General features: G+C 46.1%; 1 protein-coding gene across 1 annotated transcript; it reads right to left on the bottom strand.

Annotated features, from left to right (window-relative positions):
* Positions 1-222: 222 nt before the first annotated feature.
* Positions 223-15,602, bottom strand: LOC139390430 (lysine-specific demethylase 2A-like). Its single transcript, XM_071137550.1, has 23 exons — positions 15,301-15,602; positions 14,558-14,596; positions 11,931-12,069; positions 11,655-11,733; positions 11,453-11,499; positions 11,165-11,343; positions 9,310-9,416; positions 8,580-8,673; positions 8,223-8,376; positions 8,035-8,150; positions 7,752-7,878; positions 7,351-7,664; positions 5,309-5,386; positions 4,895-5,149; positions 4,680-4,820; positions 4,362-4,451; positions 3,705-3,950; positions 3,575-3,607; positions 2,447-3,480; positions 2,119-2,282; positions 1,886-2,032; positions 1,450-1,665; positions 223-1,377 (listed from the first exon to the last, which is right to left on the bottom strand). The coding sequence occupies exons 2-23, from the start codon at positions 14,591-14,593 to the stop codon at positions 1,196-1,198; spliced, it is 3,978 nt and encodes a 1,325-aa protein (XP_070993651.1). The 5' UTR covers positions 14,594-14,596; positions 15,301-15,602; the 3' UTR covers positions 223-1,195.
* Between the last annotated feature and the right edge of the window lie 3,810 nt (positions 15,603-19,412).

Below are 19,412 nucleotides of genomic sequence, written 5' to 3' on the forward strand. Positions count from 1 at the left end.
CAATTCTGGTCCTGGGGGACCCAGACTCTTGTTCCAGCCCAGCACACCGAATTCACCAAATCACCTGACATTGGAACAAAAGTTGGCAAACCCTGTAGAACCCCCAGGACCATATTACTCATGTGCTCATCAATTAACCCAATGTTAAATGAGAGTCTGCACACATGTGGACCTGTTCTCTAATATCAGCCCCCCCAAAATAATCACTTACATCTGGCACAGTTGATCTTTTATTTTTAATTTTCTAAAAAAAAATAATAATAACATAAGTGAAAAAGATTTCTGAAAATAATTACAATGCTACAGGATTTTCTCTTCATCTTCTAAAATAGGGAAACATTTAAACAAAAGTACATATTTATATTCTTTTTAGATTTGGCAGTGAGGTGGGTAAGAAATAAGTATCCATTAGAAGCACTAGGCTGAATGGTAACAGGGCAGAATAATGACCGCAAATCATACATTTATACACTGAATCTTATCAGGTGAAACAGAAAGGAACTCACATTTTATCCATGGGAAACAGAAAATGCATCAAAGTGGGGTGAGGGGCATTTCCTAAAATAGAGACAGTTGTCCTAGATTCATATTTGTACAAAACAGGGAGAGTTTTGGGAGTGATAGCACCTGAATTCTAACTGTTGTTTGAGAGCGCACCATTTACCCTGTCACCCCCCCTTTCATTCATACCCCGCCCTTGTTTTGGTCTCGTCATCACGTCGATTGCCCTCTCGCGCCGTCCCTGAATCCCTCATAGGCGCACCCCTCTGTCTCAGGATGGGGCAACCTGACCAAAGTACTCCTGGAAGAGTTAGTCCACAACCAACACCTTTTGGGTTAGAGACGGCCTGTCATAAAGCACTTAGAACCACTAGGGTAAGGAGGGAACCCTGTCGGGCATGACACCTAGCACCCCCAGCCACCTTCACGGGAACCCCCGACCTCCCCACTTTAATCACGTAGCGTTGGCGCCTGAATGCAAACACCTGAGTCTCGTGTCTGGTTTAGTCACAAAAAAAAATATACAACATGGAAAGAAACCCTTCTCCCACTAAGTGTGTAGTAACTAATCACTCTCCTGCTCCCTTTGAGAGTGTGGGGGATTTTATGCCTCCCTTGTCCTTCTTCTACAGTCTTTTCTCTGTACCCGACCTCTCCCTGTAACCCCCCTGTCCCAGACAGAGGCGGCGGGCCTCTAGGATATCCTCTGGATCAGCTTGTCCTCTGATAGGCAGTAGAGGGTGTTGACGGACAGCTCCGAGATGAAGGCCTCGCAGGCTTTGCGGGAGACACCCTTGCATTCCCGCAGGTCCAGCAGGGAGAGGCAGGAGAGCCGGCGGAGGTACCGCAAACACGCATCCGTCAGCTTACTGCAGCCTGGGAGATAGAGACACAGCGGTGCTCAATATGAAAGACAACTCAATAGCAATCCTGTGTGTGTGGGCTTACCCCCCAGGTTGAGCTCAGTGAGTGTGTTGCGTGTGGAGGAGCCCACGGCAGTGAGCAGGTTGATGGACTGGTCCGTGAGGCCTCCGCAGTGGGACAGGTCCAGACGGGTCAACAGGGGCATGTGTCTGATCACCAGCCTCAGAGTGGAGTCACTGATCTCCAGCCCTGCCAGACGGAAAGACTGCATGTTCCTCAGCTGACTGCGGTTATCACACCCTAGAGAGAGACAGAGAGGGGGACGGGATTAGGGCAGAAAGAGGTGACAGGAGGGTGACAGCGGGAGAGAAGAAAGAAGAGGGAAAGGAGGACTGAGAATATCTGTGTCCGCTGCTGACTCCAGAGGGACATAGCTAATTAACGTGGTATGACAAGGGATTTATCCAAACAGTACTTAATTCAAAACAGAAAACTGTGTTGGGGGGGGGGCGGCTCTCACCTGGGGGGTTGAGCAGGTCTCGGATCTGTCCATCTTTCACCCCGTCGGCCCAGCGCAGGTCCAGCGTGCGCAGGAGGGGGCAACTGGTCGAGCTCAGAGCCGAAATAGAAGACCAGGAGCACCCAGACAACATGAGATCCTTCAGCCCTGAGCCGGAGAGAGAGAGAGCGAGAGAATAACATCTCCAATGTGAGTAATAGTTCAGGTGGGTCTGTCTGTCTGTCTGTCTGTACCTGGCAGGCGGTTGACGAGCCACGTGAGTTGTTTCTTGGAGATGGAGGTCCAGGAGAGGTCCAGAGCGACTGGCTGGCGTTTGATGATGCCCGACAGGGCCTGAGGACTGATTGCTTTAGACACGGTCAGATTGATCCTCATCCACAGCCTCTTATCCAGGCTCCTGCACCAGAACACATTTCAATTTTTTTTTTATCAAGCACCCATACACTCTTGCACATGCAGACACAAATAGTTACCACAGCTCTTACGGAAACAAAGGCGGTTATCACTGCGTGTGTGTGTGTGTGTGTGTATAAAATGCATTCTAAAATGTTTGTCTCTTACCATTTGTACCAGTTCTTGCAGACGGCCATGCAGACACAGAGCTCAGCTCGAGTCAGGTAACGGAAGACTGATACCCACACCTCCCTCTCACAGCCCGGTTCGCTCCCTCCATTCGCCACCTCCCTCTCCCCATCGTGTAAAGCCGACAGAGGGAGGTGTAGAGGAGGAACCCGGGAGGAGGAAGCACTGTTGTTTGTCCTCTCTGGTCTGCCCGGCCTCGTTCTCCTCTCGTCTTCATGGGAGCCGCCAGTGTGTATGTTGCTTTCCCGGATGTGTGTGTGTCTATCTGAGCGTGCAGGGTCTGGGGCGTGGTTCCTGAGGGGTGGTCGGGCAAGATTCTTGCGTTGTGTGTAAATCTGTCCGGGAGGGGCAGGGCGGGGGGTGACTGCAGCCTCCAGTTTGGGGACGATGGCCCCTGGATCATGTTTGGCCCTCGACGGCTGAAGGGTCACAGTGAGATACGAGCCCTTCATGAGGTCGTCGCTAATGTCAGAAACTACGAGGACCAGTGGCTCCGCCTTTGCCTGTCCTCCTTCTCTCCAGTCTTCATCCATCGCCGCCTCCTCTGCTTCTTCTTCTTCTTCGTTTTGGTGTAACTCCCCACTCCCCTCATCTTCTTTGGCTGTTACTCGTCTCTGCGGCCGGTTTTCTTTGTCCCCTCTGCCACTCCGCACGCCGTTCTCCCTGTCCTCCTCCTCATCACTACTACAACTACTGCTGCTGCTGCTGCTGGTACTGCTATCACTCTCTTCCTCTGCTCCACCGTGTCTCTGTCCTCTTCCTGCTGCTCCTCCTCTGAGCCTTACTCCTCGCCCTTGACCCCTGCGCCCATCTCCCCTGCCTGCGGGGTCCAGGCTGAGGGAGGGTTGGGGGGGCTGGAGTCGTGCCCCTGTAGGGGAGCCTCTGAAGGACCCACGGCCCCGGGACAGTCTGCCGACGGGGGAGTGAAGGCGAGAGGACACCTCTCTCTGGAGGTGGGCCAGACGCTGGGAGCCCAGGAGCTTGTGAGAACGCTCCAGAGATGACGTCTGCTTCTGTAGAGAGGAGGTGAGGAGTAGAATAGGTAAAACAATGCTTTTTAAAAAAATAATCATACACGGTGCTTTAAAATAGGCTGCATGTGCATACCGACTGTAAGATTTTGCTGCGCTCCAGTTTGATCTGCAACACAAAGACAGACATTTAAAATTAGATGACTTATTATTGTACGAATCAAAAAACCCTTACGCCGCCCCCCTTCTCATTCTCCCTCTCTCACACTCTTCCGAAGTCGTAGCTCCAGTGCGCCGGCTCTCTTCCTGTTCTGTTGTTGCTGCAGTAGCAGCCGCTGAGAGGGAGGGGGCGCCCTCCGCTGGGACAGAGAGGACGTCAGGGGGGGTCTGCCACGTCGCCCCTTCCTCACCCCACCTCCTGCCTCCTCTACTCCTATCCCTTCCCAGTGGGCATGCTTTGACATAGTGAGAGAACCTGTAGACGCCATGCTGTCCTCATCACTGCTGGACGACTGAGACCGAGAGTAAGAGAGAGAGGCAACATCACAAAACAGGTATTAATAGAGTTGGTGGGTATCATCTTACAGGGACAGAAGAAGAGACGCGCACAGAGCGAGAGAGACGCGCACAGAGCGAGAGAGACGCGCACAGAGCGAGAGAGACGCGCACAGAGCGAGAGAGACGCGCACAGAGCGAGAGAGACGCGCACAGAGCGAGAGAGACACGCACAGAGCGAGAGAGACACGCACAGAGCGAGAGAGACACGCACAGAGTGAGAGAGACACGCGCGCCTCACACTCTGTAATATGACATTTGAAACGTCTCTATTCCTTTGAAACTTTTATGAGTTGAAAGTTGACTGTTCGTTTCACTTTGGTTAATGAACATATGTTCCCCATGCCAATAAAGAAATGATGGGATACCTCTGATGAGGAGCCATCTTTGTCCTGGTAACATTTGGGACACTCCCAGCAGCTGGGCAGGTCCTTGTTGATCCTGCCCTCCCCTGGCACCTGAGAGAGGAGAATGAACAGCTATAAACACCTGAGACACACACAGAGGACCGTTATAAGCACCTATAACACCGCCATCATCCTCAAGGGCCATTTGAGTTCAGGACCCCCTCGTGTGGGATACGAAAGAAAATATGTATTGGAAGTACATGCTGCACAAGAGGGATTTTGCAGTGTACATTGTAGTACAGGTATATCCACGTATCTGCTGGTGCGAGGCCTGGTCACCTTGATGCAGTCGGGGTGGGCGATCTGAGCACAGTTGGAGCATTCCATCAGGGTTGTGGAGGACGGGCTAGCGTCCGCCAGCTCCTGCTTCCCCTGGCCCTCTCCACAGAGAACACACACCGCCGAGTTGGGCAGGCCAGGCTGGAGACGAGGAAAGACAACAGTCAACATGCTATACACACACAGGGCGTGAAGGCGGTGCACTGGATACTTACAGCCAGACACTGCCGCATCATGCAGCCCTTCTTCATGCGCCCGGGTCCTCCGAACCTCCTCATGTCTCTGCAGAAGTTGCATTCGCCGCACTCCTCCCTCTGGCAGGCCGCACAGCGTTTGCAGCGCACGCGCCGCCGCCTCAGGGCCGAGAGTGAGGTGGCGGCCCGAGCCGGGCGCGGGACCGCAGGCTTGTGGGGCGTGGCCGGGCGCTGGCGGTCCACCGGCGAGGGGGAAGGGGGCCGGTACCACGACGGCTGGCCGGGGAAGGTGGGAGCAGAAGGGAGGAAAGTTGAGACGTCTGCCCCGTGTTGTTGAGGGCTTGACTGTGGTGACTAAAAGCATGTACGGCCGCGTGCATGTCGGGTGAGTGTTTGAACGCGTGTGTACGAGAGGCACGTGCCCTCTTGGCTCACCCTCTTGGGCCACTTGACGATGGGCTTCCCAGTGTAAGATAGCTTGGGGTCGTCGTTGCGGTGGTCTTCCAGGAGAGCCTAAACAGGACACAAGACACGTAAAAAGGTCAAGTCAAGACTATTGATTGAAAGACAGACAGACACTGAGACACTGTTCCAACATCCACTGAGAATGAAGCAATGTACTGGTCAGGCACTAGAAGTTGCACACTGCGTGGATATTAAAACGTAACCCGTAGAAACCCGCTGTCCTCAGACGCCTGCAGACAGAAACGGCTCCTGTGTAGATCAGTTAGCAGAGCATAGCGCCCTTTGCAGCGGCAGGATCTTGGGTTTGATTCCTGCTGGGACCACCCATACCAAGTCCAGTGCTGGAATTTTTCCGCATTTCGTTGCGTTACAAAGTGGGATTAAATTTGATAAAATTGTCAACGATCTATAGAAAATACCAATGTCGAAGTGGAAGAAAAATTTGAACATAAAAATAAAAAAGGTACATTTAATTTGGATTAGATTAAACCCAGTCAATACTTTGTAGAAGCACCTTTGGCAGCGATTACAGCTGTGAGTCTTTCTGGGTCAGTCTCTAAAGCAGTGTTCACACTGGCAGTGTGAAGTGACTCAAATCCTTTTTATCTGCATATCCGATTCCAATCTGTAATTTTACCTGCTGTGAACAGCCAAAAAGCACATGTAATCAGATATTTCAAGCCACCTTTGTAGGATCGTGGTGGCCCAACACCCTATTAAAACCCTTTACACTCGTACCCGTATAAGGGTTGAAAATGGCAGATTTTGGCACTGATAAATGGCTAAATTGGCACGCAGAGGCTGTGCAGTGCAGAGGCTCTACAGTAACGTGCTCTAAATGACGTCAGAGCTCAGGCTCTGTGCTTCACAGCGCTGTATGGGTTTTGACTGACAGCCGTTCTGAACTTGGGTATCGCAAATTGTGCGAGGGAAACGCTGTAAATTAAAAAGGGCTCTATGTCATTTGAAAGATGAGACGTTGAGGATTTTATTAATAATAGTAGCAAGCCAAACACCTGCGAGTCCAAACATGCACTTCACATTTCCATATCAGAAAGCTCGTGTAAAACGGTTATGATCACTGTGTTTGATGGACAATTAAATGGCGTCATATCCAGGGTTATTCTGAACAGAATGAGACCGTCTATTGTGAAGAGAATTTGCAGCGGAACACGCACCAGAACGCACCCATAGCTCCTTTCTATGCGCAGCAACACTATGACCCGTTTCTCAGAACTGTCTTGTGAAAACACTAAGGTTGTACTTCATAATAAGGCTAGTCACGTTGGCAATAGAACAAGCTTTCAAATGATGCCCACCTGATCCAGATTGGGATTGATACAAATAGGCAACTTTTTGGATTGCGTAAATATTCATTGGCGGGGATGCAGGGTTGTGTTCCAAACAAAACAACTACAAGTGTACTAGGAACATCTAGGAAAACTAAAAAAAATAACCTTATAGTTGAAGACTCTTCTTTGAGTCATAAAAGGGCATTGAAATGACTCAGGAACTGCACACTCTGGAGAGGGTGTGGCCACTTGGAGACACCAGTTAGTCCCCTCACTCAGACCCTTGTCATTGTTTTGTCTTATGTTTGCACCTACCCCACATTTTCTAGGAATATTCTTATGTTACTGAATGTATCCAGAATATTTTCAGATTTTGTTATCAACAAAATGCTTTGAAAAGTACAGTAAATGTAAAATGCACAAAATGTTTGGATTCAGTCTTCTGTCTGATAAACTGTTGTGGCCTCAACTTTGGTCAAATAAATGGTTATGGTTACCATGGTTATGCATTTCATATTTCTTCTCTAAGAAACATTTCAAATTTAGCCCCTTCCACATAACCCTTTACGCTTGTGGGAATTGGCCTAAGACCATGTTGACGTTTCCTTTATTTTGGCAGTTTCCTGTGTGTGCACACTACTGTAAATGACTTGAGGTGAAAGCATCTGCTAAAAGGGATACATGATATTATTATATTCGAGACTGGTGCCCAGTACCCACCCGTATGTCGTGGAGCAGGGCGGGGGCGTTGCGGATGCCTGCGGGGACACACTTCTTGTGGGCTGGCAGCGCCTCCAGCTTCCCCAGCAGGTTCCACAGCCCCTCCAGCTCCAGGGGGGTCAGGTTTACCCTCACCCCCAGCTTAGTGGCACCCAGAGCGGGGGAGACATCCTCGTCGCTCTCTTCCATTTTGACCTTGCTCTCCCTTTCCTCCTCCTTTCCTTCCTCATCATCGTCTCTGTCTTTATTCTCCTCCGACGTGCCGTTTTTCACGTGGCCGTTGAGTTTGTTCTCCGAGGAGTCTCGAGTCAGACCTGAGAGGGAGGGACAAAAACAGATTAAAACGAGAAGACAGAGCAAACGAGAGACAGAAAAATATAAATCGTTGTGTGTACACTCACCAACACCAAGCGAGTGCTTCTGGAACTCAGGGGTGAGGTGAGAGGTGTTAGTCAGACAGTAGAGGTATCTCTCCAGCACGTACCAGCACATCTCATAGTAGAAGGGGTATCGGAACTTGGCCGGGACCTGGACAGCAGAACACATGAGATATTGAAGGGAAGTGACTACTCTCACCTGTTGTCAACATGTAATAGTCAGTCAGTCAGTCCCCCCCCCCCCAATTGAGTAGTACTCGTGCATGTGCAGTGGAGTTCAGCGTGACACGTGTGGTAGTGTACTCACTCGTGTGCGGTCCTCGATGTTGTAGATGTTGAGCTGCATGGGGATGTTGAAGCTGTGGAGGAAGTTTCCCCCAAACACCAGCGTGTCCTCAGGGGTGTACACAGCATGGATCCAACCTAGACATCAACAGTGGAGGAGGTTAGATGGGGGAACAAAAATGTACCGTGTGTATCAGTGTGTGTACGTACCAGAGGGGATCATGAAGGTATAGCCCTGCTTCAGCTCAATCCTCTGACAGTCCCGAGCCTTGTCTCCCAGGAAGATGTCCCCTTGTTTCCCTGACAATACCCAGTCCTCATACAGCTCCAGGTTCTGGGGTGTGGGTGGGATCAGCCAGAACACCTACAGGAGGAGGTCAGAGGTTGAGATAGGCCATTCTAGTATTTTATTGCATCTCTATGGCTAAGTCCTAAACGTTCGTAACTCTAGAATGTGCTGACAAATGGCAGCCATCTTGGTCAGGGATAAATTGTGTTCTATTGAAGTCTGCGGCGATTCAAAACGTGACACATCCAAGGCTCAAGTTCTCCTGGGTGTCGTCTCACCTTGCCCCCCCGCAGGATGTGGTACCAGACCGACGTACCACCAAAGTCAACGTGGAAGTCTGTGAAGCAGCCCTGGACACTCATCAGACAGTACCTGAAGGAATATACATCTTTACACCGTACATCAACCATCATTAAAAACAAAGACATGTGTTAAATGAACTCACGCTCCGCTCCACGCACAAACACCGCATTGTTATTTTAAAAAAATATTTTAGCTACTATCTTGTCTCATCGCAACAACTCCTGTACGGGCTCGGGAGAGACGAAGGTTGAAAGTCATGCGTCCTCCAATACACAACCCAACCAAGCCGTACTGCTTCTTAACACAGCGCGCATCCAACCCGGAAGCCAGCCTCACCAATGTGTCGGAGGAAACACTGTGCACCTGGCAACCTTGGTTAGCGTGCACTGCGCCCGGCCCGCCACAGGAGTCGCTGGTGCGCGATGAGACAAGGATATCCCTACCGGCCAAACCCTCCCTAACCCGGACAACGCTAGGCCAATTGTGCGTCGCCCCACGGACCTCCCGGTCGCGGCCAGTTACGACAGAGCCTGGGCGCGAACCCAGAGTCTCTGGTGGCACAGCTGGCGCTGCAGTAGAGCCCTTAACCACTGCGCCACCCGGGAGGCCAACACCGCATTGTTACGGAAGGGTAAACATTTTAAAATGAAGTGGTTGAGTACTCGTGGAATGAAAGCCATAAAAAGGTGCAGGTTCGGGACTCACTTCTGCACTTTGGGATACTGCATGTCTATGATGGAGTTGGTTGAGTCTCTCTGTCGCTCCTTCAGGTGCCTTGGCCACATGTTGTCCACCCAGTCGATCAAATCCACCTGGGGAGAGGGAGGGAAGGTCAGCAGGGACACGCACCACTGACTGTCCAAGGCTCTGTGGAAGTGATAGTCCAGTGTTTACAATGGTCAGACACCTGAACTTGCTATGTGATTGTTTGGTGTTTGACAAGGTTTTCTGGTTTGTAGTACTGAGTGATTAGTGCTTCGAGGTCAGTTCGGTTTTGGTTCGACTATTTAAAGATCACAATTTTTCGACTTTGATTATTTTTTTTAAACATTAAATGCATTATGAAATAATGACACTACAGTGATTTGAGCTTTTTAATGGAAATTCCAAAGCCAAAAATAGTGAACATTCAATTGCCAAAACTAAAATTTCACCTTGCCTCTGATCAGATCCACATTGCATAGACATCAATAGAAAAATAGGAAATTACTATGAAATACAATATTTCAGTTGTGTTTATTACTTCGTTTTTATTCGATGACTTTATCATTTCTCATTCCTTGAAGTCCTCCTCTCTTCTCTGCTCAGCCAGGAGCAGTCAGCCAGCCAGGCCATCTAACATTGTTCTCCCCCATACTGTACTGTCTTTAGGCATGCTACTAGTTGGTCAAAGTAGATAAGATATAACTTCCTCAACCGTCTCTGTCTCTCTTCATTGTGTTGTGTACATTCCTCTCTCATATGGCCTGTGTATATGGAACATATCGTAGCAGGTATCGTAACGTGTATCTGTCCAGAGATCTGAATCTAATGAAGAAATGCTCATGGCTCCGCCCTCACAATGGGAGTCGTTGTCCCAAAGGCGACAAGGCAGGCGACAAGCTTAGGTCCAAAACGCATTGGGATTATTTTGGACAGGTTTTGGCGAGAGGGAAACCGTTCGCCTCTTCCTCTCTGTTCGAGCCAGGAAAAAACAAGTGAAATGGATTATGGACACTAGTCATTTTCCAGGGTTCTGTGCTGAATTAAATGTAATATTTGCTTAATGAAAACCCCAACTCCCTTCAGTCCAGCATCCCACATAGTTCTGGACTTGATTTCTTTCGTTAATTAAACAGCGAGTTGGGCTTACAAAAAAACAAAATGGAATTAAAGTAATTGAACAGACGTTGGTAATTTAGATATTTAATAACTGAAAAAATATACACTAACGTTCAGTACATTTCTGGTAATTAGAAATGTCCTTGTTTTTGAAAGAAAAGCTCATTTTTTGTCCATTAAAATTACATCAAATTGATCAGAAACACAGTGTAGACATTGTTAATGTTGTAAATGACTATTGTAGCTGGAAACAGCAGATCTTTTATGGAATTTACACATATGGAGCATAAGCATTATGGGTTTGATCCCACAAATACTGATGCTCCAGATACTCAACTAGTCTAAAGAAGGACAGTTTTATTGCTTCTTTAATCAGCACAACAGTTTTCAGCTGTGCTAACATAATTGCAAAAGGGTTTTCTAATGATCAATTAGCCTTTTAAAATGATAAACTTGGATTAGCCAACACAATGTGACATTGGAACACAGGAATGATGGTTGCTGATAATGGGCCTCTGCACTCCTATGAAGATATTTCATAAAAAATCTGCCATTTACAGCTACAATAGTCATTTACAACATATGATGTTATTTTAATGGACAAAAAAAGTGTTTTTCTTTCAAAAACAATGACATTTCTAAGTGACCCCAAACTTTTAAACGGTAGTGTATATAATGATGGTTCCTCACTCAGCACTACTGGTATGTGTGTGCGTGCGCGCGCCTGCACTTGTCTTACCGAGGCGGGTCGTTTCACCAGGTTCTCCAGCTTGGTGTGACTGAACTCCAGGCTGATGACGTTATAGAGCTTATCTCGCTCCGAAGGCGGGGTCTCGTAGTACCGCCGCCATTGGGCCATGGACATCTCGATGCCCTTCTGAGTGGTCACATCCATAACGTCGACCATCCTCCGACTGCCTATGACAGAAGGAGTCAGGCAAAGGTCAGGGAGAATTACTTACAGGCCCTGCAGCACTGTTTCAAAATTCAGATGAAATCTGAAGAGTGTTCATAGTTTGGGCCTTACCTACAAACAGCTTGACGTCACTCACACTGAAATCAGAGTCTGGCATCCTGACAGAATAAGACAGAGGAAGGGAGAGAGAGTGAGAGGGGGGTTGTTAAATAAATCTGGAGAATCAGAGTGAGCCAGCAGTTATATTTCCATCTCCCGCAGATCTGCAGAGAAGGAGGTGGGCTAGATAATTAGAAGACGAAGAGTAACCTACTCTAAGCCGAGGCCGTCTTTTTTCTCAAAGATCAGAGGGTCTCTCAGCCCCTCCCTCTGGATGTACTCGAACGTGAAGTCTGCAGAGAAACAGACGTTACCCTCAACAATGCAGGGCAGGCACACCAAAAGTAATCAAAGAAGTAGAACCATAATTAGGGCCAAGATTTTTTTGCCAGATTACAAAACCAACAAGCTTTTCCAGGTCAAGATCATAACATAGGAGAAACTGGGTTAACGCCTTTAAGGGGTATCATAGCTTGGTTTGATCCCTGACCTTTTCCCTCCATGTGTTTAACCAGGTTGGAGTTGAACCGGTCACTCTGCAGCTTCTCATCCAGGTCAAAGGTCCTCTTCCCCTCAATCTCATCGTCCGAGATCCCGTCATCGAGGTAGCGCCGCCGCGTCCCCGTACGCTAGTGACACAAAGCAGAAACTCAACTCGTATCCAGGGCTGTGATGGTAATTGAATAACCGTGTAACTGACGGTTGTGGACGAAGACCGCCATGAAAATAAAATAACTGTCAAACCCATTTAAATAGTCCTACATTTATTTTAGGATATAAAAAACAAAATATATATATATATATAGTTTACTAAGTGAGTGTTTACTAATGATTATAAGAAATTGTTTTGCTAGCCTAGTCTGTCTATTAAACGGTCTCTATCTCGTCCTCTTTCCAACTCGCCTTTGATGCTCAGGCAGCAAATTCACTAGATGAGTGGGGGTACCTGGCAAATGTCAAATGTAGAAAAGTGCCCAGCTTTTCTTCACCTCACACATTAAGTCATTCAAATCAAAACAGTACCTCACAGTATTTGAAAAATCTTTCCAATGCGTTCTGCCTTGATAATCATCGTTGTGATAAATAGGCTATGGACATTTTGCGTGTATTTGTTTCTATTTTAATGATTGTCAATTTCATCTTCATAATATAGCTCAGCTGTCCACTTCATACCTTCCTTGTCAATACATTATCTTATAGCGTACTTCCCGAAAGCCTAAGGCAGGCCTAGGTTTTTTAATACGTTTTAAGGAAAGGAGAAATATTTGCTTGTGTTGACATATGCTGGTGGCTTTGATTGACAGGTGCTTTTATGGGGTTGTGCGCGAGTTTGCCGGTTCTCTCTATAGGCCGATGGGCTACTTTTAGGAAACTACCGTCTGGACTGCATCTATTTCATAAGAATCAAATGCTCATGTCATTATTGAATCTGGTAAAAGGCCTGTTTTCAGTAGCTCCGGCTACATTATTTCTGTCATTACGGCATCCTCTCTTTGAAGAACATATGCCACTGCCATCGAATGACCACAGCAACAGGGTTTGTAACGTTATGTGAATGTTTTGGGAAAAACCCATCGGACTCCGATTGAATTGTATTCTGCATCGAAATAGGATCTGTGTGTATATATATATATATATATATATATATATATGCAGAAAAGCCAACAGACAAGGAAAGTATGCATCTTTATTTTGACTCTACAAACTGCTACAGATTTGTTGATTAAGGATAATAAGTAATAACCTGAATAATAATAATGAAATGCCATGATAATAATGAAGTGTAATGGCTTGTTTCAAATAGGTTTTATTAATTAGCATATCCATGTATTCGCCTGGCCAATTACTGTAACCTCAAATTCCAAGACCGTCACAGCCCTACTTTTATCACTTTGAATGAGATTTCTGCTAAGACCATGCACATGTAACAGTATTGCCTTTGTCCCTCTTTGCCACAACACTGGCTTGAACCAGGGACCCTCTGAATATATCAACTGCCGCCACACAAGAAGCATCGTTAACTATCGCTCAACAAAAGCAGTGGGCCTTGAAGAGCAATGGAAACAACTGCCTTTAAGGTCTTTGAGCGAGGGACGTCACCGATTGACCGCTACTAGCATGCATTGCTAACAAGCTAGCCATTTCACATCGGGAAACACACCAATGTACACTGAGTATACCAAATATTAGGAGCACCTTCCTAATAGAGTTTAACGAACAGCCTCAATTCGTCTGGGCATGGACTCTATAAGGTGTCGAAAGCGTTCCACAGGGACGCTGGCCCATGTTGACTCCACAGTTGTGTCAAGTTGGCTAGATGTCCTTTGGGTGGTGGACCATTCTAGATACACATAGGTAACTATTGAGTGTGGAAAAACCCAGCAGCTTTGCAAAAACCGGTGCATCTGGCACCTACTACCAAACCCTGTTCAAAGGCACAAAGACTCATAACAGAAAGATTGTGCAGATCAGTCATTCAGTTACGCAATGGTCTGCGTGGGCATCACAGAAGGAGGGCCTTATCCCCACCCCACTTACTTCCATTCACCCCCTGCTCTCATATCTTGGCTAGACAGATGGGTCCAGCACAACACCCCACCCCCATCCTGTTCCACCAAACCCGGGCTATGCCTGGTATTATCTTTACTCAAAACACCCCGCATGCTGTTTCCTATTGTTCTGCAACTATTCTTATATCATGACTACATTGACTAATACATTCTAAGATCCACACAAACATTCCACTATTATCTATATTTCTGTGGATTATTTTTAATGGCCAATTTTATTATTATTATATATTTTTTTAATACACCCTTTAGAAAAGCCTAAATGGGTCTAAGTCACGGCATGGTAACAAAAAGCCCCACCTAATGTAAAGCGACATGAGCAAGCATTATCAGGTCAGACAACAGTGAACTTGAACCTGACCCTACATTGAACCCACTGACACGCATCCAGTCTATCGTCAGGCCAACAGATCCACAACACTCTCTCGTTGATTTAGCTTGTTACCGATGCAACAGTCGTTTTCTTTAGGGAAACTAGCTAAATACAACTTGCAAAACAATTTTAGCTAACACACCAACACGTAGCTATAAATTAGACTGTACTTACCAAGCGCTTGCTGTAACGGGGGTTTTGGTCTTCCATGACCTAAGACAGGAATGAGACCGTTGAGAAATCACAATGCCATGAACAGCCTAAGTTAATTGAGCAGTTAACTAATTTAACAGCAGCTTTTGAGAGCCAAACTATAGGCCAATTGTTTACATATGAGTATAAAATACTCTAAACTTCTGGCGCTTGGATTGACAGTTTGCCAGCTTCAGTATCGGGACAAGGATAAAGGTTAGCTAAGTTTTGGCTAACGTTATAATATATAAACTGCTAAGTACTAAATAACTGGCTACACGGTAACAAATGTATTTAGCTACAGTAACGTTAGTTAGCTAACAAATAACAATCAAATAACGTTAGTTGTCTAAACGTCAACTAGCCACCGTTAACTAATTATTATTGTTGACAAAAACGGGAACATGCAAATAACATATTTTCTTGCAAAAAAAGTGTAATGTAACCATATTGTTATCCTTGGATAATGTTACAGAACTGACCAAGTTGCAGCAGAGGCTGTTAGCGAGTGCTATCTACATATACTAACGCGTTAGCTACAAGAGACTGTTGTTAGCTAGCTAACTTCCCCGAATACATTTGAGTGTCTAGTGGTCCTGCTCTGTTCGGACTTAATTTCAGTTAATAACCTACCGTTACCTAGTCAACATACCCAGCACAATATGATGGTATAATGTTAGTTACAGTTATGGTTATCTTTATGTAGATCAAATGATCTAACTTACGTTAGCGTCTTCATTCACGGAACGTTAGCTAGTTAGCCATCATTGCGCTAACGTTAGCTTCCTAATCGGAAAATGGCTAACGTATTATTTTTTGGATAAGTTTCCCACTGAAATAACTCATTGGGTTGTTGTGGTCTGTATGCTATCCCGTAGCGCGGCGTCTAGAAGTTATCGCTGAACTTTGTATCCATCGTAGCTTTGTAGTTTGTTATCCTGGTTATTGTGCGATAAAGTTAAAGCGATCTGCTTCGATCCGCCATTTTCAGCTGAGCATAAAACACACACACACACACACCCCCACTACCCCCAAAGAGAAGGACCCGCCCCAGGATTAACACTGCCATCCAATAGAACATGAATAAATCAACACAGGAAGGTTGTGATTGGGTAAAAGTTATGTCTTTCCGAGAGATGGTTTGTAGAGCTGTTTAAACTGCGCCCCACGTGGAGTGACAGCCTATGGCAGTAGAGACCACCGACGTGTGCGAAACATTATTCGCTGGGGTGTCAAAATGGGGTCAACAAGAGAGCCTATCATAAGACTACTATGGGGAACAATTTATGTACATAAACCAATCATATCGGAACATAGTGAGGCTGAAGATTTCCAGTAAAGACCATTGTCATAAGGACAAGGGAACATATAGTAAGAGGGACAATAGTTGTTCCTTCCCATTCAAAAAGTATTTGAATGCCACCTGTCAACGAAATAATAAAACGTTTCTTAAACAGATGAGGAAAAAGAGAGAATTAAAGACAAGAGGCGCACTAATAGCACACATACAACATTCTATTACAGAACAACCACACTGGATAACTGACAACCACTCATCACTGAAAATACCTTCACTAACATACCGAGAAACAACATTGTATGAACGACCACACACACACACACACACAAAGAAAAAAATCCATGTGCAATAAAATACATGACTGGGTAAATTAAGGATTTTGACCATGAGTCAGAGCTGTAACTATATTTGTTGAATGTTGTGCTCAAGTATATATCATTTCATACATATTTTCTTATGCACATAAGTCATTGAATCATTAATCCAAATATTCACCAAATGTTTTCACCTACATATGGTACCACAATGTCCTACTGTCATTGGCAGGGGGCACCAATCTCATTGTGCATGGGATCTTCAAAACCTTAGTCCTAGGTTACCACACTGTCATCTGAATGAGAAATTAGAAGCAGTGAGGAAAATTAAGACTTTTTCCACATTTGTTACGTTACAGCCTTATTCTAAAATGGATTAAATAAAAATCCTCAGCAATCGACATACAATACCTTAGTTCTGGGACACAAAGCATCCTTCACTCATGCTGCCAAACATACCCTCGTAAAACTGACTCTCCTACCGATCCTTGACTTCGGCAATGTCATTTACAAAATAGCCTCCAACACTCTACTCAGCAAATTGGATGCAGTCTATCACAGTGCCATCCGTTTTGTCACCAAAGCCCCATAAACTACCCACCACTGCAACTTGTATGCTCTCGTTGGCTGGCCCTCGCTTCATAGTTGTCGCCAAACCCACTGGCTCCAGGCCATCTATGTCTTTGCTAGGTAGAATCCCGCCTTCTCAGCTCACTGGTCACTAAAGCAGCACCCACATGCTCCAGCAGGTATATTTCACTGGTCACCCCCAAAGCCAATTCCTCCTTTGGCCGCCTTTTCTTCCAGTTCTCTGCGGCCAATGACTAGAACGAACTGCAAAAATCACTTTAGCTGGAGACTCATATCTCCCTCACTAACTTGAAGCATCAGCTGTCAGAGCAGCTCACAGATCACTGCACATAGCCCATCTGCAAATAGCCCATCCAACTACCTCATCCCCATGCTGTTATTCATTTTATTTACTCCTTTGCACCTCAGTATCTCTACTTGCAAATTCATCTTCTGCACATCTATCACTCATGTTTATTTGCTAAATTGTAATTATTTCTCCACTGTGGCCTATTTTCTGCCTTACCTCCCTAATCTTACTACATTTGTAGTATATTGTATATAGACTTTTCTGTTGTATTGACTCTGTGTTAGGTTATTCCATGTGTAACTGTGTTGTTTGTGTCGCACTGCTTTGCTTTTTCTTGGCCCGGTCGCAGTTGTAAATGAGAACTTGTTCTCAACTAGCCTACCTGGTTAAAGAAAGGCGATATAAAATACAAATAATAGGCCTCCCGGGTGGCGCAGTGGTTAAGGGTGCTGTACTGCAGCGCCAGCTGTGCCATCAGAGTCGTAACCGGCCGCGACCGGGAGGTCCGTGGGGCGACGCACAATTGGCCTAGCGTCGTCTGGGTTAGGGAGGGATAGGGATCTCCTTGTCTCATCGCGCACCAGCGACTCCTGTGGCGGGCCGGGCGCAGTGCGCGCTAGCCAAGGTTGCCAGGTGGTGCGGCTGGTTGGATGCGCGCTGTGTTAAGAATCCTGTCTCGGCACTCTATTTATGTCTAAACTGGGGTATGGGGTATTATTATTATTATTTTTTTTTTTTTGTACTTTTTTCATATTTTTTATTATTATATATTTTTTGAATTTGACCCCTTTTTCTCCCCAATTTCGTGGTATCCAATTGTTGTAGTAGCTACTATCTTGTCTCATTGCTGGTTGGGTTGTGTATCGGAGGACGCATGACATTCAGCCTTCGTCTCTCCCGAGCCCGAACGGGAGTTGTAGCAATAAGACAAGATAGTAGCTACTACAACAATTGGATACCACGAAATTGGGGAGAAAAAGGGGTAAAATTCAAACAAATAAATAATAATAATAATAATAAAAGAAAATAAAAGTTAAAAAAAATAAAAATAAAAATAATACAAATAAAATAACCCCATAATGACAGAGCAAAACCAGTTTAGACATAAATACCTTATTTACATAAGTATTCAGACCCTTTGCTATGAGACTTGAAATTGAGCTCAGGTGCATCCTGTTTACATTGATCATCCTTGAGATGTCTCTACAACTTGGAGTCTACCTGTGGTAAATTCAATTGATTGGACATGATTTGGAAAGGCACACCCCCGTCTATATGGGGCGGCAGGGTAGCCTAGTGGTTAGAGCGTTGGACTAGTAACCGGAAGGTTGCGAGTTCAAACCCCCGAGCTGACAAGGTACAAATCTGTCGTTCTGCCCCTGAACAGGCAGTTAACCCACTGTTCCCAGGCCGTCATTGAAAATAAGAATTTGTTCTTAACTGACTTGCCTGGCTAAATAAAGGTAAAAAAAAACAAAAACAAAAAAAAAAAAAAAAAAAAAAAAATATATAAAAAGATCCCACAGTTGACAGTGCATGTCAGAGCAAAAACCAAGTCATGAGGATGAAGGGATTGTCCGTAGAGTGCCGAGACAGGATTGTGTCGAGGCACAGATCTGGGGAAGGGTACCAAAACATTTCTGCAGCATTGAAGCTCTCCAAGAACCCAGTGGCCTCCATTCTTAAATGGAAGATGTTTGGAACCAGCCAGGCTCTTCCTAGAGCTGGCTGCCTGGCCAAACTGAGCAATCGGGGGAGAAGGGCCTTGGTCAGGGAGGTGACTAAGAACCCGATGGTCACTCTAACAAAGCTCTGTGGAGATGGGAAACACTTCCAGAAGGACAACCATCTCTGCAACACTCCACCAATCAGGCCTTTATGGTAGAGTGGCCAGACGGAAGCCACTCCTCAGTAAAAGGCCCAACAGCCTGCTTGGAGTTTGCCAAAAGGAACCTAAAGACTCTCAGATCATGAGAAACAAGATTCTCTGGTCTGATGAAACCAAGATTGAACTCTATGGCCTGAATGCCAAGTGTCACGTCTGGAAGAAGCCTGGCACCATCCTTATGGTGGAGCATGATGGCGGCAGTATCATGCTGTAGGAATGTTTTTCAGCGGCAGAGACTAGTTTGGATGGAGGCAAAGATTAACAGAGCAAAGTACAGCCATCCTTGATGAAAAACCGCTCCAGAGGACTCAGGACCTCAGACTAGGGCGAAGGTTCACCTTCCAACAGGACAACTAACCCAAAGCACACAGCCAAGAGAACGCAGGAATGGCTTCGGGACAAGTCTCTGAATGTCCTTGAGTGGCCCAGCCAGAGCCCAATCAAACATCTCTGGT

This window comes from Oncorhynchus clarkii, chromosome 31 (genome assembly GCF_045791955.1).
Source record: "Oncorhynchus clarkii lewisi isolate Uvic-CL-2024 chromosome 31, UVic_Ocla_1.0, whole genome shotgun sequence".
Taxonomy (NCBI): domain Eukaryota; kingdom Metazoa; phylum Chordata; class Actinopteri; order Salmoniformes; family Salmonidae; genus Oncorhynchus; species Oncorhynchus clarkii.

What these genes read in the sequence shown, in the direction of transcription:
- LOC139390430 (XM_071137550.1), bottom strand. Translation starts at nt 14,593, where the DNA reads ATGGAAGACCAAAACCCCCGTTACAGCAAGCGCTTG. An exon ending in AAAGACGGCCTCGGCTTAGA is followed by an intron (nt 11,500 to 11,654) that starts GTAGGTTACTCT and finishes TTATTCTGTCAG; the next exon opens with GATGCCAGACTCTGATTTCA. An exon ending in AAGATGGCTCCTCATCAGAG is followed by an intron (nt 3,951 to 4,361) that starts GTATCCCATCAT and finishes TCTCGGTCTCAG; the next exon opens with TCGTCCAGCAGTGATGAGGA.